Here is a 24,227-nt window from a genome sequence, read left to right as displayed (position 1 = left end):
AAAGGTATGTGCACGCGAACTCCGCAATCCTAACCCGCTGTATCTACAAAGTCACACCAGGGTGCTCAAGCTGTCGTCGCGCAGTTCCGATGCCGTCGTTGCCGCCTTCCTGGTTCTCTCCCAGCCAGGGCTTCTTCGCCTCGCCCAAAACGCCCTCCGTGCCATAGTATACAAAGTGGCCCACCATGATAAGCACAAATGCAATAGGATACATCCAGTGCACGTGGTAATGGAAGACCTTAATGCCAACAATGACGCCCCAGAAGTTGCCAGTCAACAATCCTATGTTGAAGAACGCCGCAGATGCCATGCGAAGAACGATTGGTACTGCTGAGTAGAACCAAGACAATAGCAAAGTGTAGCCCACAAGGTAGCCAGCAACTTTGTGGTTCCAGGTCGCATGTTTGATGGAGTTGCGGTCGAAGATACCGCAGATGGCGCCGTTGATGGGCAGTGCCCAGAAAGCAAGCTGGCCGATGACTTCGTACAGAGGACGCTTGCTGACCAGGAACTCCTCGAAAACATTCGAAAGTCCGTAGAAAGTAGCACCAACCAGAGCGAACAAATCTCCCTTGACGGCATCCAGAGCTGGTCCGCCATTTGAACCGGTAATATGATCAGAAGCCACGAGCATGCCGAGGCCACCGCAGCAAATCAGGATACCTGCGTACTGGAAGATGTGATATCGCACCTTCAAGAAGATAAGGGAAATGAGTACGACCACAGCGATGGCCCAAAAGTTGATGAGCTGTGCGGAGAGGATGGTGGTGTATCGGTATGCCAGAACGGTGAAGTAGTTACCCAGGACATCGCAGAAAGCCAGGATCAAGTAACGCCAGCCGTCCTTCCAGAGGAGCATGCCATATTTCTTCGGCCCGTACTTGTAAATCGTCAAAGTCGTGTAAATGAGATTGAGAAGAATGTAATTGAACAAGGTCTGGAAAGCAGGGATTGAAGTCCCTTCCATAGAAAGAAGGGTCGTCGTGGTGTTTGTGCCAGTGATTGTGAGTGCCAGTGCCTGGGACAGGATCAGGACAATCCAGAACTGCTTGCGGCGGAGGTAGCCAAAACGAGACTTGCGCCCTTCGACTTCGGCCACGGTGGTCTGCAAAGGCGGCTGCTCTGTCGTATCCGCACCAACCATCTCCACCGGGCCATGATGGTGTCGAGAAGTAGGGGCGCTCGATGCGTCTGGAGTCGTCGAGGTGCCCTTTGGTTCGACCGTGATGCGCTCGACAGGTGCAGCACCAGTAGCGATCTCCTCATCGGAGGGGCGGTTCTCCGCGTAGTGCTCCATTTCCTTCGACATCCTTGCTCAAACACAAACGGTGTTCGTTGATCCCGGAAACGCACTTGATTTGTCGATGGCGACCAGCTGAAGTGATAAAATGGAGCTTTTCGGTCGCAACGTGAGCGCAAAACTCCTGAAGTCGCTCACGGATGGGTAGGCTGCGCGATGGCAGAGATGTTGAGCAGAGCGAAGCAAGGAGAGGAAGCACGAGGTCGTATTTAACAGTAGAAGGATTTGGTAATTTTTCTTCTGGCGCCGTTGAGTTCGCCCGTTCAACAACGTGGGGTGGGGGAGGGCGATCGCCTGTCGACGAATCGGCCACAGCCGAGGAAGCCTAGACTGCTCTTTCCTGTTCGCGATGCAGCCAGATGCTCAGCTGGACGAAGACAAGCCGTGATGGTGGGTGCAGCAACTCGCTACTCCGCTGTGATTGTCGATGGTATCCGATACATGCGGAGGCTACACCGAATGAGTCCGGTGGGAGATTCGCTTGCCCCTGCAAAACGCTGCAGACTGTACAGCCTTGTGGGGGACGGTGTGCCTGCCCACTCTCTACTCCACTCCACTCGGCATATCGCCAGCGGTTATATGTATTCTGAAGTCTGCCCAGACGTATTCCAACGGGAGTGGGAGGCTTGATGAATACCTTGGACACTCCGTTGCTCGAGTCTGCCGGATTGGTTCGTGAAGTGCCTCTCGACGAAGGTATTTTGCATTGATACCAGAACAGTCAGCAGCGCCCATGATATGACGACGTCTCTTTAACTTTCGCAAACACACATGTACCAGTAGTGGTAAGGTGAGGAAGTGAAGTCGAAAGGCGACCTTGTGAACGTTGGAGGCATTTACCCTTGATCCAATCGGCTGCTTCCGAAAGTGCCAAGCCTTGATCCCTGCTGAACCCCTTTCGACTTCCTCCAGCATTCGCGGTCCACAGAAGCAGCAGCTGCCCGTCTTGCGCGTTGCCAGCACCGTCGTCGCCCGCTCTTCATCACTCGCTTGACTTCATCAACACCCCTCCGCCATCACGATACTCTCCGCCGCATCGAACAGCGGGCGCACGTGAGATCACAGGTGAGTGCCGAAATGTCCACGCAAGCCATTGGGACTGGCGGTGGGAGGCGACGTGGACTCTGCCACTCGCCGCCATCAAGCCACCCATGCCAGTGTCACGAGAATTACACACGAGACCGAGTGCTAACAGCAACACTGTCGCAGCTCACGCTTATCACCCCCTCCCTTCCGAACCACCACCCAGAGCAAACCGCACAGGATAGCCTCCGTGCGCGCCGACTCACCCGCCAGCATGTCTACCTCCACATCCGCCATCAAGCTTCGCCGCAAGAAGAATGTCAAGAAGGGAATCCAGTTCTGCCTGATGGTTTGCGGTGCCTCTGGTACCGGCCGCACCACCTTCGTCAACACCCTCTGCGGTCGCCAGGTCCTTACTCCACTCGACACCGATGACCCAACCACCGCACACCTCGAGGAGGGTGTCAAGATCAAGCCAGTGACTGTTGAGTTGGAGCTGGACGAGGAGGGAACGAGGGTTTCGTTGACCATTGTCGACACCCCCGGCTTCGGTGATAGCATTGACAACGAGGCCTCCTTCAGCGAGATCTCGAGCTATCTCGAGCGTCAATATGATGACATCTTGGCAGAGGAGAGCAGGATCAAGCGTAACCCACGATTCCGGGACAACAGAGTGCACGTGCTTTTGTACTTCGTGCAACCCACTGGTGCGTTTTGACACGGCCTTGACATCTATGATGTATGCTGACACTTCATCTAGGCCACGGTCTCCGCGAACTTGATATCGAGCTCATGCGCCGTCTCAGCCCTCGTGTCAACGTCATCCCTGTTATTGGCAAGGCCGACTCCCTGACCCCATTGGAACTGGCGGAAAGCAAGAAGCTGATCATGGAGGATATTGAGCACTACCGTATTCCAGTCTACAACTTCCCATACGATGTTGAAGAGGATGACGAGGATACTGTTGAGGAGAACGCGGAGCTGCGTGGCCTGATGCCGTTCGCTATTGTCGGCTCGGAAGAGGTCATCGAGCTCGACGGCAAGCGTGTCCGCGCTCGTCAGTACCCATGGGGTGTTGTGGAGGTTGAGAACCCAAGACACTCGGACTTCCTCGCCATCCGATCTGCCCTCCTCCACTCGCATTTGGCCGACTTGAAGGAGATCACCCACGACTTCCTCTACGAAAACTACCGTACCGAGAAACTGTCCAAGAGCGTCGCAAGCGCCAACGAGGGTACTGTCAACACCGAAAGCGATTCGCTCGACCCACAGTCTCTCGCTTCGCAGTCTGTGCGTCTTAAGGAAGAGCAACTCCGTAGAGAGGAGGAGAAGCTGCGTGAGATCGAGGTCAAGGTTCAGCGTGAGATCAACGAGAAGCGTCAAGAGCTGCTTGCTAGGGAGTCTCAGCTCAAGGAACTCGAGAGTCGCATGGTGCGAGAGCAGACCCCAAGCCAGCCCACCGTCGCCGAGGACGACGAGACCGAGGCTGGCGCTGCACACTAAATTTTTGTCTCTGCTTTACCAGTGATGAGTCTGCAGGCACTGCAACTTTATGGGGAATAGTGGGGAGTTGGGGCAGCTTGTCGATAAGATGTTGAGCTGCGCTGGGGTACAGCAACTAATTCTGAGGGCTTGGGTCAGACAACCACGGCGACAGCTTGGTCGAAGTTAAGAACGTGCTGCCAGTCCAAGGGTCTACAAGCTTGCTCTTATTAGAAATATTTCATTTGTTGCTCAAGCGTGCTGTGATGGCGGGTGAACGGATATTTGGGGCGGAAGCGAAAAGCAGCAATACCCAGACGTGTCGTGTAACTATCATCTTGTTTGTAGCATCTAGAAGTCTTGGTAATATTGATTGTGACATCCCGTTGCCCTCCATTCCATGTGGTGCCTCAGGCCGGCGCCAAGCCATTCGTCAACTTCACGCGCTATCGACATCACCTGTGGAGTCCAAACATCCCGAATCTTCCGCACCAGCGCGAAGTCGCGCAATCGCTGGACGATACATGCCAAACTAAGGAATCGCGCTGACTCTGATGCCCCAAGAGAAAAGACAAGCTCAAGTGACAAAGCTTCGTTGGGACAGACGTCTGCTGGTGACTGGCAGCTAAACCCCGAGCAGTGCCGACGATATCGGCAGTCAACCGAGTTGTTGCACGGACGAGAATCAGGAACAGGCATTGTGCGGCAGGGGGCAGCACTTCCGCCGCCTCGAGGAAAACGTCCGTTCAAGCGCCATGCCGACGTTTGCACGAGACGCGTCATTCGAGAAGTCATTGGAAGATTTTCTGCTGCTGCAGACGCTTACGTCGGACAGCAGAATGTTCCTTTCTGCGTGCATGTGCAGGTACGAGATGCCATTCGCGCCCGACGGATGTGCTCTTTAAGTGAAGAGTGGGTCTTCTGGTTTCTAAATTCCACCACACCACCTCCGTCCTCTGCGTGTCAGGTTGGTGAAGGGGGATCTGTTCGGTGGGCCTGGGGTTTCCGATGAGCGATAGGGGCGCCAGTGGAGTGACGTGGTGTTTGGTAGGTTCTTCTACAAACTCGTGTTCGCCTTCACTCTCTTTCTCTATGTTTTACCTCTTCCGTTTGTTTCCATGCAAACTACAGGTTGCGAGATCTCTTATCTTTCTCTCGTGATTATCTGACGCTGCTTGGCTGGAGTTTCGACTGCGCTGCGTGCTATTGACTTTGTTGGACGGAGTGATATAAGATGGATTCGGGCAAAGGTGTGGCGATCCCATATCGTGAAACATGGATGACTTGGTTTGGGAGGGTTTGCTGACTTTCTCACCAGGTAAAGAGAGCGAGAGCGACATTGAGATGCAAGAGAGGGAGAGGAGACGCCCCCGATCGAGAGAAAGTACCGCATCCCCCAATTAAGTTGTACTGGCCTAACCTGTGCAAAAGTCAGAAGCTGTCCCTTCGAGAGGAGCGCGCCTATCACCAAGTTCAGCAGAGGCAAATCGGCAGCCTCGTGGGTCTGGAGATGGGGACGAGAATGGGGACGACCGTCCACCTGGAATGCCTCGGCGCGCCGCCACGCTGATGGACAGGGACTTCCAATCTCCAAGGCGAGCTGCAACGACTGCATTTCCGGACCTGGAAGAAGTGGGATCACGAAGTCTAAGACGTCGAAGCACAGCTATATCACGACGCACAGCTCGTCCCAGCACGGCCGCCAACAGAACCAGAATGGACACAGTCGGGGTAACTGGGCTAGACGACGGTCCGCAACTCAGACAAGCTCATGAGAACTATGTTCATCCAGGATATGTTGAGCTCAACCCAGCATATGAGCAGCCTGCGAGCAGCAAGCCTGTGTGGAGTTTGGCCAAACCTCTCCCGCGTGTTATCAGACCCGGAATGGTGCCAACCAGGGAGGAGCTGAAGCAAGTACAGCAAGGTCCAATACTCCCCAGGCAAAACACCATGAAGATTGGCGTCGATGTCAACCCACTGGACCTTGAGGAAGGTAGGATTGAACCTACACCCAACCCGGCCAAGCTATCGGCGCAGCTGAAGGATTCAAGGGCGCAAAGGGAGAACAACTTCATCACCAACATCCAACGCCGTGGCACCACGCTCTCGACCCGGCCTACGCGAGCGTCTTCGACGGCTTCTCAGACGGCCGGGAGGAGGCCGAGGGGATCAAGCTGGGCCTCGCAAAGGCCCATGACGCCCGCCCAGGAAACCGACGAACCAGTCCAAGAAGATGGAGATGATGCGAAGAAGAAGTCTAGCGACCAGCTTGAGGTCCCGCAGGCGGACGAACAGACATCACGGCTGTCATTACAGCGCACACCGGAAGACCGTCTTGATACAATTCCAGAGAGCCATGAGGCCACGCCACGACGATCTTACGAGTCGAACGATTCAAACCGCACCTTTCGCCCCGAAGACGATCCTGAATTCTTCCCCGAAAACGATCTCAAACAAATCCTCGAAGGGGAGAATCCTCCTCTCTACGACGAAGTCCACAACAATCATACATCATGGTCTATCGTCCGAACCCACAACCGCGAATTCCTCGCCGAGCTCCTTGCCGTCTTTATTCAGCTCACCTTGGGTTTCTGCTCAGACACGTCCGCAACGCTGACCAGCACAGCCAACGCCAACACAACTGCCTGGGCATGGGGCTTCGCGACAATGATAGGCATCTACATCTCCGGTGGCATCTCAGGTGCCCACCTCAACCCAGCCATCACCATAATGCTCTGGTTCTACAGAGGTTTCCCCAAACGCAAAATGCTCCCCTACTTCGCCGCCCAATTCCTCGGCGCCTTCATCGCCGCCCTCACCGCCTACGGCCTCTACCTCGCCTCCATCCAAACCTTCAACGCCACCGGCGACTCCACCAAGATCCTCAACGGCTTCGTCACCAGCCAGCGATACACCTACATCGACGCGGCAACCGCCTTCTTCAACGAATTCATGGGCACCGCCATCCTCGCCGCCACCGTCCTCGCCCTGGGCGACGACCAAAACGCCCCTCCCGGCGCAGGCATGAACTCCCTGATCATCGGCCTCGTCATCACCGCCCTCAACTTCGGCTTCGCATTCCAAACCGGCGCCGCCATGAACCCCTCCCGAGACTTCGGCCCGCGACTCGCCATGCTCGCCCTCGGCTACGGCCGCGACCTCTTCACGAACCCGTACTGGTTCTACGGGCCCTTCGCCGGCACGATTTCCGGCGCGATGGTCGGTGCCGCGTTGTATGATATTTGCATCTTCACGGGCGGTGAGAGTCCGATTAATTATCCTTGGACAAGGACGAAGAGGAGCTATAAGAAGGGAAAGGCGAAGTGGGCGAGGAGGTTGCATTTGGCAAAGCCGAAGAAGGATGAGGAGTTTTCGGGGGGGCCGTATGGGTTGGAGCCGGTTTCGTGATATGTTATTCTTCTTTAGCGTGGTGTTTTATTGGGGATGGGGGATTGTGATAGTAGATTTATAAAGAATAGAGATAGAGATGACGAGAACGACACCAGTTTCATTTGTGCCTTTTTGGTAGAAGTAAAAACTCGATTTTTACACTTACATTGGTCCCCAAAAATCTGCAAGCATCTCCGTTGCTGCATCCTTTCCCTGTTTGCATATCACTTCAAGCCAACTGCCTGACCAGCCCTCTATGTCTAGCAGGTCCACTCGCATAGTCGCACAGTATCCACACTCACCTTTGTCCCAATACTTTTACAGATTGATCCATCATCCAACCTACCGTCTGATCTCAAACCAGATAATGTCTTCCTCTCACTGCGGTTCCGACTTGAAGAGACGGCGAAACAATCCCTTGAGCTTCTGAGTCGACTTACTGATAGCTGTGCTGCCCTTGGCCTCTTCACGCTGAATGGTCGTATGCGTCATCTGTTGGCTATCCTCCGGCTGAGGTTCTCTCATTGCTGCAGTAGCATTGCTGGTAGAGAAGTCCTCACCGGATCTAGACGCTTCAGGCGAATATCCGCGTCGAGCTCGTGCCACTTCACCAGCCCGCAGAGTAGCCACCATGGCGGGATCTGCACGTCTGTCGATGAGATCGAGACCCGGTGCGTCTCGTCCGTTCCATCCATCGTCGCCGTCAGACTCTTGACTCATCACGCTGTCACGACGAACGTTGTAGACATAGCTTTGGTCGTCGGTTTCGGCAGGAGAGTTGTCGTGGAAGTATTGAGGAGTGGGAGACCAGCCAGTCAAAAGGGCGTAGCCGTCGATGTGAGCGTGTGGCAGTAGTCATTGTCTGGAGATTCGACGAGGGTAGCGCCTGAAATGCGTCTGTCTCGGCTGTTGTTGACCACATCGATGTCTGGGTGGAAGGTGGAAGTCGATGGTGAAAGTGCCTGGTTGCTTGGTGTCATGGTCGGTGGGGTGCGAGACTGCAGTGCCCAACCGTTGCCAATGGAGGTGTCGTCGTCGGCCATGGTGTGGCTCTGCAGGCCATCTTGCTGGCCCATGAGCAGATCTGAAAGTGGAACGGATTGGCGAGACGCCAATGTCTCGGACGCTGCTGCCTTGGAGCCGGAAGCCGGGCCTGCCTGTTCCTGGAGCAACGCAAGAGCAGCTAGGAGTCAGTATGAAACGTCAAACAGTGATGTATCTGACCTGCAGAAAAGGCTGCGTGAGGTGAGAAGGCAGTGGTGTTTGTTGTTAGAGAGGGGCAAGGCGGGTCTGAGGAGTAGAAACTGAGACAGGGTCAGGGCATACTTATATGAGAACTTTCGACACAGCTTGGCGATACTAGTGTGTGTCGTCGTGCAGCTAACAATGGAGTTGGAGGAGACAAAGAAAGGTGGTGGAAGATCTTTGTGCTCGAGAGCTGAGGTGACTCGTAGGTGAGGCAGCGAACTTGCCGAATCGGGAAGTTGCGATTTGTTCAAGCTTACGTCGTCGCGCTTGCCGTCTCAAGCATGTGATCAAGACACTCTTGTTGTTAGTGGTAGGACGGGTCAGTACTTGACGTTGCGAGCTTCGCGTTGATGAAGTGGAAAGCCTAATATTCCATTAGCCGTCAAAGTCGAAGCCTGAGCCCCTGAGCGGAGTAGCATGGATCAAATGTGCACATCTCTTCCATCGTCCCAGTGCTTATGAGGGCGTCTTCTAGAACTGAGCGTTGTAGAGTATATCGTCGTACACGTATGCTCGGATAGATAGGCTTGAGAAAGAGGCGTTGTGACCTAGGGAGGAGCCGCGTGGCTTGGAGCTTGAAAACACATCACCAAACCTAAACCTTCTCTCATCCTCACGTCTTCATGTGACGGACAAAACAAGAGGAGCACTCTCTTGACACGATCGAATGAGGAACGATTGATTGCCTGCAAAACAGTCTATTAGTCTATACACTACCATTTCTTCTCTTCGTAATCTATACCGCACTTTTGCTCACATATATATGCACACCCGCAAAGCAAAGAAAGAGCAAAGCACTCCATATATCGCCGCGTGCGAACCAAGAAGTGTTGCAGAGCCATCTCCAACTCCGGTCGTTCAAGTCATGTCTGTCTGCATGTCTGTTCTGTCCCTAAGACTCAAGGTGAGCAGCTTACAGTCCTGCTCATAGAACGAAAGCAAGACCTGCAAAGCCTGCAGCAGCACCTGCGAAGAACTTGTTGTTGGCTGCGCTACCGCTGGAGCTCGCTGCAAGTTGTGCTTCGGTGGCAGTGGGCCCTCCCATTGTCGCAGTAGTACTGGAGAATTCGACCGTGGTGGACCCTCCGACTTCGACACCGTTGGTGGCCAGGCTGAAACCAGCGCTATTGATAGTCCTGGCAGCACCGTTGAGGGTGATAGTCATGTCGCCAATCACAGCTTCAGTGATGGTGCTCCCATGCACGGTCTTCTCGGTTTCGATCGCAGTCAGGACAACACCTGGCGAAACGGTGATGACTGCCATTTGGCCGGTCAAAGTGGACGCCTTCGCAATGGATGAGGTCGATGTTGCGTGTGCGGGAGCTGTCTGGCTCGTTGCTGGAGTGACGCCATTGCAATTCAGGATGCATTGCTTCATCATGTCGTAGGCATCGGTGTCGGTCAGGTCGTCCGGGTAAGAGGCTTGGGCGCAATCTCTGGCGCATGAGTAGGCGCTGCAAGGAAGATCGTCGGCACTCCAGAAAGGGCTACCTCCAAGAGCGTCTTCGTAGTCAGAGTACTCGCCAGTGGCATTGGTCAGATTGAAACGGTTGCTAAACGTGGCCTTCTGACCAGTGGACAGGTCTGCGATGCCAATGCTGTAGTAGTCTGCCGACGGCCCAACACCAGGAGGAATGGTGACGTTGACGGAATCAGAGAGCTCTGTCGAGTTGACGAGGTAGCCTGAGAACGATCAGTATCGTGGGGAAATCGCTGGTAATCCAAACATTGCTTACAGGTTGGACCATTGGAGCCAGACAGGCTTGCCGCAAGGTACACGCGGTACTGATCATCGTTCGACCCTTGGAAGGTTACTTCGATCTCCGAGCCGGCCTCGACCTGGCTGGGAGCAACGATGCCATCCAGAGCACTGGCTGTAGCGCTGAGAGTGGCGACCACCAGAGCACACCTCTTGGCGAACGAGTGCATCTTGCTGTGCTTTTTTCGAGAATCAAAAGGTCGGATCTGTCGTTATCAAAGTGGGTATGAGAAAGGAAGTAGCGGTACAAAGTAGCGAGCGACTGCGGTAGAGCGCGTGTAGCAGGTAAACAGAAACGACTGACTGGGATTAGCAAAGAGCACGAGAGAAGCAGAAAAAAAAGAAGAGAAGAAGTGTTGCAAACGGCGAAGCAGGAGGATGAAGTAGGCAGGTTCCACACACATGGCGCGACAGGGCTGGCCTGCTCAGATGTGATAGAGCACGGGTTCCTGTCGTGTCCTCACCTAAATTAAGCGTGCCTGCTGGCGGTGGTTTTCTGTGCAGAGCGGCTCGTTTAACGTGTGTGGAAATGGTGCGCTGGTCCCGCTTCAATCCCTGCCAGCCTAAGGAGCATATCGCGGGTTCCTGCGTGCTGCGTTTTGGATCTTTTCCGGTGGCGGCAGGAAGTGTTTGGGTGGACGATGTTGGAGCTCAACAGGTGAGGTTGATGTTCGTCGTTGCAAGAACGTCTTCCACGGTAAAGATCTGCATCGTTCTTGCTGTGCTGATCCTGTCGCGATGTCGTTGGTCGGCTGAAGGAACGACGCCACGGCGGCGGGGCGAACCGACGATGTGCCAGGATCTCGGCGCTAGGCCGACCCGAGATTCGGCAGCGCTTGCCGAGATGAAGGAGGAAGAATCTGGACTTCAGGCTTCGGTTCTCCGTCTGATCAGGACAGACATCTACGACAACACGAATGAGCGATGTTGACCTTCCCGAGCTGCAGAGGAGCTGCTCGAGCTTTGACAGCATGTCGTCCTGTCGCCGAACTGGTACCTCTGTTGATGTCAGCCGTGGAGGCGATGTCGGGCGGCGCGGTCGTTTGCCGTCGGCCAAGAGGCGATATATTGAAAGCCTTTGCCGCGGTTTGAGCGTACGAGCGGCCATACATTGCCTGACTCGCATTTCGCCGACAGGAGAGGTCGGTGTTGCGCCCAAGTCGCACCTCTGATGAGAGAAGAGAATCGCGAAGTATTGACAACAGCCTATTGCTGCCAACCTCGGCCATGTGTCACCGCAAGCTCTGTGAGCTCCAATAAGATTGGAAAGCTGAACGAACTGCCTGAAAGTTATCCCATCAGCCGAAGTGGCATATATTGATGCTGAAAATCATTGTTGATTCCTCCTGAGGAAAGTGCGATAATACCGTTGATTGTGATTAACAGGTTAAAGAATGTCGAATCTCGAGCCATTGCCGCTGCCCGAAGGCATATCAGAGGATTACGCCGATTGTACCTCATCATGCGGGCTTCGATTTCACGTCCTTAAAGCCGGAAAGCCTGGCAATCCATTGGTCCTCTTTTGTCATGGATATCCAGAACTGGCGTATTCGTGGCGGCATGTGATGTACAAAGTCGCGGAGGCGGGATATTACTGCGTGGCAATGGATCAGAGAGGCTACGGACGAACCACTGGATGGGAAGACAAGCTTTACGACCAGGTTGATCTCACGCAGTATACCATGACGAACCTTGTACGCGACTTGATGTGTCTGGTATACAAGCTCGGTTACACTGAAGTTGCATGCATCATTGGCCATGACTTTGGTGGTGTCTCCTCTGCCATGTCAGCTTTGATGCGGCCGGATGTGTTCAAAGCGACCATCCAGATGAGCCATCCACACCATCCGCCGCCCACACCACAATTCGACGACCAGCCTCAAAAAGCTGTCGTAGACATCCAAGCCGAACTGGCCAAGCTGAACCCACCGCGAAAGCACTACAAATGGTATAACTCATCACCCGAAGCAGCCAACGACTGGAATTATCCTTCGCAAGGCCTAGAAAAGTATCTCCGAGGCTACTTCCATCTCAAATCAGCCGATTGGGACCACAACAAGCCTCATTCCCTGCCGGCATGGGGAGCGAAGGATATCGCCATCATGCCGGAATACTACGTCATGAGGAAAGAAGACTCCTTCCCGCAGAGCGTGGAAAGGAACATGCAAGGCGAAGACTACTCCAAAACAGAATCCTGGCTGACACCCGAGGAGCTGGCCATCTACGTCAAAGAATGGAGCAGGACCGGCTTCCAGGGAGCATTGAACTGGTACCGTGCGCAGACAGCATCAACTCCACAGTCGAAGAAAGACATGTTCCTGTACGCTGGACGAAGGCTGGAAGTGCCCTGTGCGTTCATCAGCGGCAAGCAGGACTGGGGAAACTACCAACAACCCGGTGCCCTGGAGGCTTATGAAGACGAGAAGAGCGTGAAGCCTGGGTGCTTCAAGGGCACGACTATGGTGGATCATGCTGGACATTGGGTGCAGCAGGAACAGTCTGAGGTTGTGACGAAGGCGGTTCTGAACTTCTTGAAGCAATTGTAAGAGTACGTACATGTGGTGGGGTATCCTGAGCTATTCCAAAACGATCGTGGTGTGCACAAGTAGGTGAGAACAGAACTGTATTGAGAGTCGTGAAGAGCATTAGGATCAAAAGCGAACATGCCAGAACGCTCAGAATGCAATATGAACGAGACGCCTCCCTTCCTTGAATGCTTGCAACGCCATTGCACAGAACGTCGATTTATGCGCCGACGTTAATATGAAGCACGACTCAATCTATTGTCATGCGGTAGAGCCCCGAACGCATCCTGCTTGATGCTTTAGGCACGCACGCCCACAGCCGACGCCATTCGGGCCCTCTCGAGGTCGACTGCAATCATGCCCCGAGATCCCACTGACCAAAGCCGTTCATCATCACTCGTCTGCCCAGTGACGATCCTCGATTCGTTCGAATTTAGTCTCGTCGACTGGGTCCCGTCTAAAGATGTCCCTAAGGACGGACCTGAAACGCTTGCCGATGGGTACGTGCTCATGTTGTTCTTGCGTGCCGGGATCCTGTGAAGTTGGCGTCCGATGTCGTGAGCGACTTCTCTCGCGAGCTGACATGGTACCAGGCATGGCTGTAATTGTCGGCTTGCTTCCTAGGTGGGGCGAATGACCAGGAGAAGCTGACTTGCTTGTTGATGATAGCGACTGACGAGTACTATCAGGTGGACTTGGTGGGCCTTTGGCGAAGGCTGGGAGATGCGGTGCTGACCTTGGCCCGGAAGCGATTCTGTCCACTTCGTATGGTATTGGTGGTGGTGACGTCTTCGTGGGAGGTGCTGTGAGAGGTGTCTTTACACCGTGTTGGTAGTGTCGATCGTCTTGGTCGGGATGGCCGGTGTAAGATTTTGATCGTCCATGAAGTCCATTTTGTCGAGTGGCCCAGAGTGATGGAGGGGCTTGTTGCTCAGTCTGAGTTAAAGGCGGCGAGTCTGGTGCCATGTATGGAACTTGGGCGACGCTCCTTTGCTCCCATGGTGGCAGTGAACTTGGTGCACTAGGTTGACTGCCTTGGCGCCTGCTGTTGGGAGAGGAAGTCATAGAGCGATCCATAGCGGCCGTCAAAGGGGCCAAAGGATTTCACAAAGGAGGATTCAACGTCGATGGGAAGTCGGAGGTCGTCTGAAGTAGCAAGTGCGCTGTGCGGCGCAGTCTTTGATCGTCCCTTGTAAGTTTCGTAGTGGAGCTGGCCCGCAGCCTAACACCTGGCCTGCAGGTGTTGGTATTGAACATGCACAGAGCCCAAGATGCTTTCATAGATGGGAAATGCCGAACAACCGAAGAAGGCAGTGCTCTTTCCAATTCTTGCAAAGACGTAAGAAGACGATGGAAATGTCAGACAAGACTTGGGCGCTCCACAAAACAAGCAAAGGATTAGACAAGCCCAAGGCTGAAAGGTTGCACGGCAGTTCAGCCTAACCCACATCAAGGACTGGACGCTCTGGTGCACGCGACCAGCAGGCACAGCAGGGTGCATCCAAGTAATCTGCGCGACGCACACCGGAAGCACCAACGAGTGCGCGCTATCGTTGAGGCCGACAAACCTCGTCATCACAAGTGACCCTTGAGGTTCACTGCTACACGAAGCATGTGTCCTAGGATTTCGTTTCAGCTGGACCGGTGACATTTCTCTCAGGCGTGGTTGTATAAGTCTGAGTTCATTCTGGTACTCCTATTGGATGGCTCTCACCGAGAGCACTGGACATGTGTTCATGGGTCAATGTTTGGGTCCAGCGTAGTCCAATCAGCTGCTTGCCACCAGGCGCCCTCAACGGCCTCTTTCGCAAAGAGGAAGGTTGTAACACAAGATCAGCAAACGCCGCAACGCAACATTGGCGCTGGCTAGGTTCAGGCAAAGGGACAGCGGTACCGTGCTGCCGATACGGGAGGTGGTGAAGTCGAGGCGGGTCGAGCTGTGAGAGCTGAGTGGACTCGCTTCGAGCTCCCTGGTTGTCTCGAAGCGCCCAGTCCAGTACTCATTCGTACGACAGAGGTGAGCTCTGCCGGCGGCAAGTCGAACAAACTTGCATGTGAGCCGTACCGATTGCGCAAGCAGGATTGCTGTCAAAAGAGCGCCCCGATTCCTTCGCGAAATCGAGCCCGTCCCGCTGCGAGAAGTGAAGTTGACTTTGTCTCGGTGCCGTGGTGGGTGCTGATCAAAACGACGCCGCCAACGCGCATGGTCTCGGCGAGGAGAGTTAAATAGTGTCAAGCATGCCGGTGATCACAATGCTAGTCGGGCCAAGTGTCATGTCGCCCGCACTCAGTTCGTCTGCGACGTGCGAATTCAAACAATGGTCGGCGAAGAGTGAAGTACACCCAGTTCAGATCACGTGTCTTTATGAGTAAGATTTTAGTCATTACGTCTTCGTCACTTTGACTTTTTGAACGATTCACTGCAACTCGTCAACCCAACCCAGGAACCCATAAACTAACACAACATGCCGAATACTCGAAAGCGCAAGGGGTCGCCGGCACTCGAGGAGGCTGCAGAGGCGTCCAAGCGACGATTCACTGAGACCGAACAGGATGCGCACGATGAGGATACCACGCAAGAGGCCAACACGAAGTCTGAAACCGTAGAAGCACAAGCGGCTACGGGCGATCAGGAGGGAACTTCAGTACCTCCGGCTTCAGAAGCGCCAGCAAACGATCGTGCTGCTCGCTTTGCCGCTTTGCGCGCTCGCAACGCGGCCAGTCGCAAATCGAATCTACAAGACACCAAGCATGAAGCCCAACGTGCTTCGGTCGACCCATCTCAGCTCAATTCTCTCAACCGCAAGAAAGAGGTCGCAAACCACAAGCTCTTGAAAGCTGAGGTCGAGGAATCTGGCGAAGACTTCGAGCGCAAGCGAGCGTGGGACTGGACGGTGGACGAGAGTGAGAAGTGGGATAAGAGGATGGTAAAGAAGGAGCGCAATCGCGAGAAGAACGCGTTCCAGGACTACTCTCAAGAAGCTGGGAAGGTGTACAAGCGGCAGCTTGGCCAGATGGCGAAGGCGGGTATGGACGAGAGGCTGGAGGCCTACGAGCAGGACAAGCGGGATGCAATCAACAGGGCAGTCCAGAGCGGTGGCTTGGAGATTGTGGAAGCACCAGATGGGGAGCTCATTGCTGTGGACAAGGACGGCAGCTTTTATTCCACCGCGGACAGCACATCGTTTTCGGAGAACAAGCCTTCACGAGCTGCGGTGGACAGACTGGTTGGCGACATCAAGAAGGCGGAAGAGGCTCGGATGAAGAAGCGTAGAGAGCGTGGACGGGCAGACGACGATGGAGGCGACGTCACCTACATCAACGAGAAGAACAAGCAGTTCAACATGAAGCTGGCTCGTTTCTACAACAAATACACTGCAGACATCAGAGACAGCTTCGAGCGAGGCACAGCGATATGAGATATGACACAACGATGAGGCTGAGATACGTTCATTGACCGGGCACTTTCACGGTGACACGGTCATTTTCAGCCGTGCTTGGCAACCAGGTCCAATACGACTTTCTCGCACCGCCATCGCTGTCTGTGAAACTTGGCCCAGTAGCCGACATGGGCCGGGACAAACATGTTGCTCACAGCGCTCACCGGCCATGCGTCGTCGGCAGCAGGAGCAATGGACCAAGTTGTCGAACTTGTCGAGGTTTCATGGACATGAGTACGACATTCGGAGTTGGAATCATCATTGAGCTTCAATTCCGTATCCAGCCACTTACGGAATAGATCAGCACGGATCGCGCGCCCGCCGTGCACTCTGCACATGATGATTGGAGGAGCTGAACGAAGGAGGCAACTGACCCCACGACGCCTCTCGTTCGCAAAGCAAATAGTTGACAGCTATCTTTCTCGATCGCAGTGCTGCTCCCAAGATTGCTCGATGCATCGTGCCGGAGTCTGAAATGTCCGACTGTAAAATCATTGTGTTCCTTCGTCTACTGTTTTCAGCCTAGGGCTGAGCGCCAGACTCATCATCAAACGGCGTATCCAGACCTCGTTCATGCTCTTTCGCGTTCGCTAAACCTCGTTCAGTTGTCACATTGGCGCCCAGAGTTCTGCCTGCGAATACATCATGATTCGTGGCGTTGGCTTGATATAGTCGCTCGTGCTTTGTCCTTCCTTTGTAATAAGGACCACGGCCCGTTGACTTCATCAACAACACCACGACGATCTCGCTCGCCGAGGATGACGGAGCGAACCCATCTGGATGAGAAGGCTCTGGATGCAGCAGCAGCAGCAGCCAACGCACCTCTGGGACCGGGAGAACAAATGATCGACGTCAGTCCAGCAGGAGATGTTACTGAGAAAGAAGACTCCGGATCAGACAGCGAGGATGTTGCCACAGAGGAGAAGGATGGCAAGAAGAAAAAGAAGAAGGATGAGGGCTCCATTCGAGATTACATGAGAGTCTTCAGGTTTTGCGATCGCCTGGACATTATCCTCTACATCACATCACTCACAGCATCCGTGGCATCTGGCGCAGCATTACCGTTGATGACACTGGTTTTTGGCCAGTTTACAACCGATTTCAACAATTTTGCCGCAGGACGATCCACTCCAGACGAGTTCCGCAGCAAAGTCGATCACTTTGTACTATGGTTCATTTACCTCTTCGTGGCTCGATTCGCCTTGACATATTTCACAAACGTCGCCATCAGCATTGCCAGTATCAGGACCACTCGAACATTGAGGAAAGCTTTCCTTGAATCCACCTTGAGACAAGAAGTATGGCATTTCGACAAGATGGACAACGGTTCTGCCGCTACCCAAGTCACGACGAACGGCAACCGTGTCAATCAAGGAATCTCTGAAAAGCTGGCCATTGTTGTTCAGGGGATCTCGCTCTTCTTTTCGTCATTTATCATTGCATTGGCGGTCCAGTGGAAGCTGGCACTCATTTGCATGAGTATCGTGCCGGCACTGCTTCTCTGCGTCGGCATCATCATCCCGATCGATGCCAAACAGGAGTCTCGGATCACCAGGTTCTATTCGCAGGGAGCTGTGCTGGCTCAAGATGCGATCAGCTCAATCCGAAGTATCCACGCATTTGGTGCGGCGGACAAGATCGTAGCCAAGTACGATGAATATTTGACGGCGGCGCATCAAGAGGGAAAGAAGAAGAGTCCGAACTATGGTATCTTGTTCTCTAGTCAAAACTTCCTCGTCACGGCAGCCACGGCTTTGGCATTCTGGGAGGGCTATCGCATGTTTCGAAGTGGCGAGATTTCGAGCGTTGGGACTGTGTTTGTGAGTTTGCGCGGAATGTTCATGAATTTGGTGAGTGAGATGCTGACTGTTTGACCAGACCGTCATTCTCTCAGTGGCCATCGGTGCGACGTCCATGGGTCTGATCATCCCCCAGCAGCAGGCGATTGCAAACGCGTCCTCAGCGGCATCAGAGCTCCTCTCGATCATCGACAAACCGTCCTTGCTCGATCCGCTCGCCCCGGAAGGAAAACAGCCACCGTCTTGTGAAGGCAGTATAGAAATTTGTGACTTGCAATTCGCATATCCCTCGCGACCGCAGGCACAAGTATTGAAGAACCTGACCCTCTCCGTCCCAGCTGGCAAGACGACCGCGCTTGTTGGACCTTCAGGTTGCGGCAAATCTACGCTCATCGGTTTGATGGAAAGGTGGTATCAGCCTAGCTCAGGTCAGATCCTTCTCGATGGCGTGGACATCTCGGAGTACAATACGAAGTGGCTTCGAAGCAATGTCAGGTATGTGTGGCTTTGGTGAGAGTCTACACCATTTGCAAACGCTAATGTCCTACAGGCTCGTTCAGCAGGAACCTGTGCTTTTCCAGGGAACGGTGTTCGAGAACGTCTCGAAAGGCTTCGTGGGATCTCAGCTCGAACTTCCTTATGATGAGCAGATGGAACTGGTGCAAGACGCCTGTCGTCAGAGCAACGCTCACGACTTCATCATGGAGCTTCCCGAAGGATACGACACTCAAGTGGGAGAGCGAGCAAGCATGCTCAGTGGCGGCCAGCGACAACGTGTTGCGATTGCTCGTAGCATCATCTCCAACCCCAAGGTCTTGTTGCTCGATGAAGCCACCAGTGCCTTGGATCCAACCGCAGAAAAGGTCGTCCAGGCTGCACTTAGCCGTGTCTCCCAGAACAAGACCACGCTCACCATCGCACACAAGCTTGCTACGATTCGATCCGCTGACAACATCGTTGTCATGCAACAGGGTCTCGTGATTGAGCAAGGCAGCCACAAGGAGCTCATCGAACGAGATGGTCATTACGCTGCCATGGTAAGGGCACAAGACCTCAACACACAAGAAGGCGAAGCCGAGATTGCCGACGAGGATGACGAGAAACGCCTAGAGCACGCTTTCAGCCTTCAAAGGACCAAGACGGACGCTGCGTCCACTACCGCCGAAGCTGAGATCAAGAAACTAACATCTGGCACACTCGGCTACGGATTGATCAGGTGCATCTACATCATGTTCAAGGAGAACCCAAAACTCTACTGGTGCTACATCCTCTCGTTCTGTGGATGTCTGCTAGGTGGAGGCATGTATCCTGCACAGGCAATCCTCTTCTCACGCCTGATCAACGTCTTCATTCTCCCGCCGGACGAAGGTCAATCTCAAGCCGACTTCTACGCTCTAATGTTCTTCGTCCTTGCTATATCCAATTTTGTACGTCTCCTACTGCAAAAGCTATACCTTCAGACGTTCGCTGACTTGAGCAGATTGGTTATTTCGCCATCGGTTGGTGCTGCAATGTCATCGGACAGACGGTCACCCACCGCTATCGACGGGAAATGATGGAACAAGTCCTCAATCTGGATCCTGAGTTCTTTGATCGTCCAGAAAATTCGTCTGGATCCCTGACTTCCAAGCTGTCCTCTGTACCGACGTCTCTGATGGAACTCATCTCAGCCAACGTCTCCCTCATGGTTATTGTCATTGTCAATGTCCTGTCTTCAAGCATTTTGGCAATTGCATATGGCTGGAAACTGGGCCTGGTCGTGGTCTTCGGCGGCATGCCCGTGCTGCTTGGGTCTGGATACATTCGGATTCGCATGGACCAGAAGTTGGAAGAAGACAGCAGCAACCACTTCGCTGACAGCGCTGGACTGGCCACAGAAGCCGTGACTTCCATCAAGACGATTTCTTCATTGACGTTGGAATCCCAGATTATGAAGGAGTATTCGCAGACCATGGACGGCATCGTGTTCAAGTCGACTCGAGGCTACTTAATCACTCTCGTCCCTTACGCGCTGTCGCAGTCACTGGAGTTCTTGGTTATGGCCCTTGGCTTCTGGTACGGATCACGACTAATCGCAAGCGGTGAATATAGCACCAGTCAATTCTTCGTCGTATTCATTGCTGTTGTCTTTGGCGGACAAGCAGCGGCGCAATTCTTTGGATATACCTCGTCCATCACGAAAGCTAGGCTTGCAGCGAACTACATCCTCTGGTTACGGACACTCAAGGCGAAGATCCGCGAGACAGACGAGAACAGGGACATTGGCCCTTCTGGTGACGGCGCAATGGAGATGAAAGATGTGGAGTTCAGATATATTCAACGACATGCGTCGAGAGTTCTACGCGGCATCAGCATGAAGATCGAACCCGGTACCTACGCTGCTTTTGTCGGCCCATCTGGCTGTGGAAAGAGCACTCTCGTCTCCCTCATTGAGCGATTCTACGATCCGACTTCTGGCCGCATTACGCTCAACGACGAGGACATTGCTAAGATGAACCCAAAGCTGTACCGACAGTACATGTCCATGGTGCAGCAAGAACCACCACTCTTCCAAGGCTCCGTCCGCGAGAACATAGCTCTCGGTCTGCAGTACGATCCATCGGACGAAGAAGTCCAAGAGGCATGTCGACAATCCAACGCTCTGGAGTTTGTATCATCTCTTCCCCAAGGGCTGGACACGGCATGTGGATCGAAAGGTGGCCAATTCAGCGGTGGTCAAAAGCAAAGGATAGCAGTCGCCCGAGCATTGATTCGAAAGCCCCGTCTCTTACTGCTCGACGAAGCCACATCAGCGCTGGACACCCAGAGTGAGCGCATCGTGCAAAAGGCATTGGATGAGGCTGCCTCGAGTCGAACGACCATTGCGGTGGCCCATCGATTGAGCACGATCCGGCATGCCAGCGTGATTTTCGTGGTGGCGAACGGGAGGATTGTGGAACAAGGCACCCACGAGGAATTGCAAGCATTGCGAGGGAGGTACTTTGCCATGTGTTTGGCGCAGTCTTTGGATCAGGCATAACGACAGTGATACACCTTGTTTAACGACGATAGACGACTTCGATCAGTCTGTATGAATAGTGATTGATTTGTACAAAAGCCAGACCTGGGCAACAATACAAATAAACTACCGTGCCTCGACAGCTCCAACTCGAGGAAAAATTGTTGAATGAAGGGTCGAGCTGAGAGGAGAATGACCAACCTCTTCCCTCTCACTGGCCAACTAATCGACATCGCGCGGATCACCCCACCGGTTAAGCTCGCGAAGACACTCAAGCATCTGCCGTACCTGCATGAGCTTAAACCTTAAGGAGAAGGTCGTTCGCATCCCTCGTCCACGCCGAACGACCCTTGGCCTCACACGTGCGGCTTTCTTATCTCGCAGTTGGCCGCAGACACATTTCTGCCATGCCGCTTGCCCGACAGGCACCCTACACGTGCTTTGGCGTCGACGTTGGCTCGTTGGCTACAGCTGCACCGTCGTTCATCTCCCGCGCACAGCAACACCTTCTGGAAGGTCGAATGGCACGAATCTGGCTCGATGCGGATGGGACGCCGCTTGGGAGGCGAAGGCCGCGTGGGTGGGCGATGGGTACAAATTGGTTGCTGTAGCCTATCGGTTTCGTGCTGGTGGTAAGGCTTGAACTCTTCTTGTGTTTCCTTCATCACTCGCTGTGCTTGTTCGACAAGATGAGGGCTACTGCGACGTCTGTGCTCTTGGGAGCCTTGTTTGTGGCGACTGAGGCTGCGCCTCCGTTTAAGAAGCTTGATGCGAGGGATGTTGATACTCGCTTTCCATACGTGAGTGGCAATAATTCGATCAGTGGCCGATCCAGAGCTAACGACCTTCTCAGACTGGGCCAGCGGTTCCAGTGGCCGACTGGGTTGATCCCACCGTGAAGGGCAATGGCAAGGGCTTCCCTCGTCTGGTCGAGCCACCAGCTGTCAAGCCAAGATCGAACAACCCAAAGAACAACGTCAATGTCATCTCGCTGGCATACGCTGGCAGCAATGGCATCAACATCCACTACCAAACGCCATTCGGACTCGGCAATGCTCCTACTGTCCGCTGGGGCAGCCGTCCATGGCAATTGTCCAACGTGGCAACCGGTGTGACTGACACCTACGACCGAACGCCACCATGCTCGCTCGTAGATGTCACTCTTTGCTCGCAGTACTTCCACAACGTCCAGCTCGAGGGTCTCAGGCCAGATACGACGTACTTCTACCAGATCCCGGCTGCCAATGGCACCACCGAGTCCAGCGTCATGAGCTTCAAGACTGCCCGCTCTGCTGGCGACAAGGAGTCTTTCACTATCGCTGTGCTCAACGACATGGGTTACACCAACGCCCATGGCACGCACAAGCAGCTCGTCAGCGCTGTCAACGATGGCGTGGCGTTCGCATGGCACGGTGGAGATATCAGCTGTATGTCTGTTCGGACCTCATGTGTAGAACTTGACTGACCTTTGATCTAGATGCTGATGACTGGTACTCCGGTATCCTCCCATGCGAGGACTCCTGGCCACTCTGTTACAACGGAACCAACACTGAGCTGCCAGGCACGCCTCCAGCACCATTCCCAGCAGAGTATGACCAGCCTCTTCCAGCTGGCGAGATCCCTAACCAGGGTGGCCCTCAAGGTGGCGACTTCAACGTCATCTACGAGTCCAACTGGGACCTGTGGCAGCAGTGGCAGAACGAGGTCTCCACCAAGATCCCATACATGGTTCTTCCAGGGAACCACGAGGCGTCGTGCGCCGAGTTCGATGGACAGGGCAACATCCTCGCTGCTTATCTCAACGACGACAAGTCCAACTCTTCCACCTCGGACAAGTTGACCTACTACAGCTGCCCAGTCTCCCAGCGCAACTTCACCACCTACCAGCACCGTTTCCGCATGCCAGGAACCGAATCCGGTGGTGTCGGCAACTTCTGGTACTCCTTCGATTATGGCCTCGCTCACTTTGTTTCCATCGACGGAGAGACCGACTTCCCATACTCGCCCGAATGGCCATTCATCAGGGACGACCCAAGTGGCAAGCCCGCCGAAAACAAGACTTACTCCACCGACAGCGGTCCTTTCGGCGCCATCGAAGGCAACAACTGGAAGAGCAACGAGGCCTACCAGCAGTACCAATGGCTGAAGAAGGACCTCGCCTCGGTCGACCGCAACAAGACCCCCTGGGTCATCGCCATGTCCCATCGTCCAATGTACTCGTCCCAAGTCTCCTCCTACCAGAAGAACGTCCGCAACGCCTTCCAGGACCTCCTGATCCAGAACGGCGTCGACGCTTACCTCGCCGGCCACATCCACTGGTACGAGCGTCTGTACCCGCTGACCTCCAACGGCAGCATCGACACCGCCTCGGTCGTCAACAACAACACCTACACGACCAACCCAGGTGTCTCGCTCACGCATCTGATCAACGGTATGGCGGGCAACATCGAGAGCCACAGCACTCTGAGCAGCTCGCAGCCGCGACTGAACATCTCCGCCGTGCTCAATGCCCAGGACTACGGCTTCAGCAAGATGACCTTCCACGATGCCAACAAGCTCACCTGGCAGTTCATCAAGGGCGACGGGTCTGGTGTCGGTGATGAGTTGACGCTGGTCAAGAAGGGCCAGGCTGGTGGCTACCCACATAACCCTCCGCACTGGGGCTGGGGCCACGGCGGTGGTTGGTGGTGAATGGAATGATGAACATGATGATGCATGCTGTACAAGTAACGATGTAATGGCCGGTATGGTATGGTATTGCAATGACGCCTAAGTCAAGGCTGTGAATTGAATTAAAAAGTTCTCTCACCTGGTTTTTCGTTCACGCTCCGGAGTTGTGACGATGAATATCATGTCCTGGGAGCGCCTTCGTCGTGATGGTAGCTTAGGCGGCTGTGGGGATGCGTCGAGGTTCGTAGTTTCCTGGTGAGATATCGTTGAGAAGATAGGCTTCAGTTGGGTATGACCTCCTGAGAGCCCCCCAGGCAGTCCTGGAGGACAATTTGAAGACTCGTCCAACTTTGAACAAGCCATGTTAGGAAAGACATTGCCTTCGTCGGCTTCATTAGTATGTGGTCGGCATCGAAGACTGAACTCCAGTATGCAATGTCGACCATCGTATAATCGCAGAGTACGGACTCATTCTTCGACGGCTCACCTCGATCGTCTCGTCTGACTTGGGTTGACGCACGCACATATCGACTGATCGACTTCCCGAACCGGTATACGCAGAGCCACGTTCTGTGTTATGGAGCGTGTGG

The 24,227-nt window shown here is 54.1% G+C and overlaps 10 protein-coding genes across 10 annotated transcripts; 6 read left to right on the top strand and 4 right to left on the bottom strand.

Annotated features, from left to right (window-relative positions):
* Positions 1 to 43: 43 nt before the first annotated feature.
* M409DRAFT_56413 (uncharacterized protein) lies at positions 44 to 1,309 on the bottom strand (the record flags this gene model as incomplete). Its single annotated transcript, XM_033813286.1, has 1 exon — positions 44 to 1,309. One exon carries the CDS (start codon positions 1,307 to 1,309, stop codon positions 44 to 46), a length of 1,266 nt encoding a protein of 421 aa, XP_033665468.1.
* Positions 1,310 to 2,597: 1,288 nt separating this feature from the next.
* Positions 2,598 to 3,826, top strand: M409DRAFT_67721 (uncharacterized protein; the record flags this gene model as incomplete). The annotated part of the gene is made up of 2 exons (XM_033817526.1): positions 2,598 to 3,030; positions 3,084 to 3,826. 2 exons carry the CDS (start codon positions 2,598 to 2,600, stop codon positions 3,824 to 3,826), a joined length of 1,176 nt encoding a protein of 391 aa, XP_033665467.1.
* Positions 3,827 to 5,521: 1,695 nt separating this feature from the next.
* Positions 5,522 to 7,216, top strand: M409DRAFT_24973 (uncharacterized protein; the record flags this gene model as incomplete). The annotated part of the gene is made up of 1 exon (XM_033807481.1): positions 5,522 to 7,216. One exon carries the CDS (start codon positions 5,522 to 5,524, stop codon positions 7,214 to 7,216), a length of 1,695 nt encoding a protein of 564 aa, XP_033665466.1.
* A 360-nt stretch (positions 7,217 to 7,576) lies between these two features.
* M409DRAFT_24972 (uncharacterized protein) lies at positions 7,577 to 7,918 on the bottom strand (the record flags this gene model as incomplete). Its single annotated transcript, XM_033807480.1, has 1 exon — positions 7,577 to 7,918. One exon carries the CDS (start codon positions 7,916 to 7,918, stop codon positions 7,577 to 7,579), a length of 342 nt encoding a protein of 113 aa, XP_033665465.1.
* Positions 7,919 to 9,371: 1,453 nt separating this feature from the next.
* Positions 9,372 to 10,375, bottom strand: M409DRAFT_67719 (uncharacterized protein; the record flags this gene model as incomplete). Its single annotated transcript, XM_033817525.1, has 2 exons — positions 9,372 to 10,129; positions 10,183 to 10,375. The coding sequence occupies 2 exons, from the start codon at positions 10,373 to 10,375 to the stop codon at positions 9,372 to 9,374; spliced, it is 951 nt and encodes a 316-aa protein (XP_033665464.1).
* Positions 10,376 to 11,599: 1,224 nt separating this feature from the next.
* On the top strand, positions 11,600 to 12,751 carry M409DRAFT_67718 (uncharacterized protein; the record flags this gene model as incomplete). Its single annotated transcript, XM_033817524.1, has 1 exon — positions 11,600 to 12,751. The coding sequence occupies one exon, from the start codon at positions 11,600 to 11,602 to the stop codon at positions 12,749 to 12,751; it is 1,152 nt and encodes a 383-aa protein (XP_033665463.1).
* Positions 12,752 to 13,123: 372 nt separating this feature from the next.
* On the bottom strand, positions 13,124 to 13,807 carry M409DRAFT_56407 (uncharacterized protein; the record flags this gene model as incomplete). Its single annotated transcript, XM_033813285.1, has 1 exon — positions 13,124 to 13,807. One exon carries the CDS (start codon positions 13,805 to 13,807, stop codon positions 13,124 to 13,126), a length of 684 nt encoding a protein of 227 aa, XP_033665462.1.
* A 1,388-nt stretch (positions 13,808 to 15,195) lies between these two features.
* M409DRAFT_24969 (uncharacterized protein) lies at positions 15,196 to 16,149 on the top strand (the record flags this gene model as incomplete). Its single annotated transcript, XM_033807479.1, has 1 exon — positions 15,196 to 16,149. The coding sequence occupies one exon, from the start codon at positions 15,196 to 15,198 to the stop codon at positions 16,147 to 16,149; it is 954 nt and encodes a 317-aa protein (XP_033665461.1).
* A 779-nt stretch (positions 16,150 to 16,928) lies between these two features.
* On the top strand, positions 16,929 to 20,988 carry M409DRAFT_67716 (uncharacterized protein; the record flags this gene model as incomplete). The annotated part of the gene is made up of 4 exons (XM_033817523.1): positions 16,929 to 17,990; positions 18,049 to 18,464; positions 18,520 to 19,396; positions 19,450 to 20,988. 4 exons carry the CDS (start codon positions 16,929 to 16,931, stop codon positions 20,986 to 20,988), a joined length of 3,894 nt encoding a protein of 1,297 aa, XP_033665460.1.
* A 668-nt stretch (positions 20,989 to 21,656) lies between these two features.
* On the top strand, positions 21,657 to 23,658 carry M409DRAFT_24967 (uncharacterized protein; the record flags this gene model as incomplete). Its single annotated transcript, XM_033807478.1, has 3 exons — positions 21,657 to 21,767; positions 21,821 to 22,394; positions 22,445 to 23,658. 3 exons carry the CDS (start codon positions 21,657 to 21,659, stop codon positions 23,656 to 23,658), a joined length of 1,899 nt encoding a protein of 632 aa, XP_033665459.1.
* Positions 23,659 to 24,227: the final 569 nt, after the last annotated feature.

The sequence above is a fragment of the Zasmidium cellare genome (genome assembly GCF_010093935.1).
Source record: "Zasmidium cellare ATCC 36951 unplaced genomic scaffold M409scaffold_25, whole genome shotgun sequence".
Classification (NCBI taxonomy): domain Eukaryota; kingdom Fungi; phylum Ascomycota; class Dothideomycetes; order Mycosphaerellales; family Mycosphaerellaceae; genus Zasmidium; species Zasmidium cellare.
Note: the sequence above shows the minus strand (reverse complement) of the source record. Positions and strands in the feature narration are given on the sequence as shown.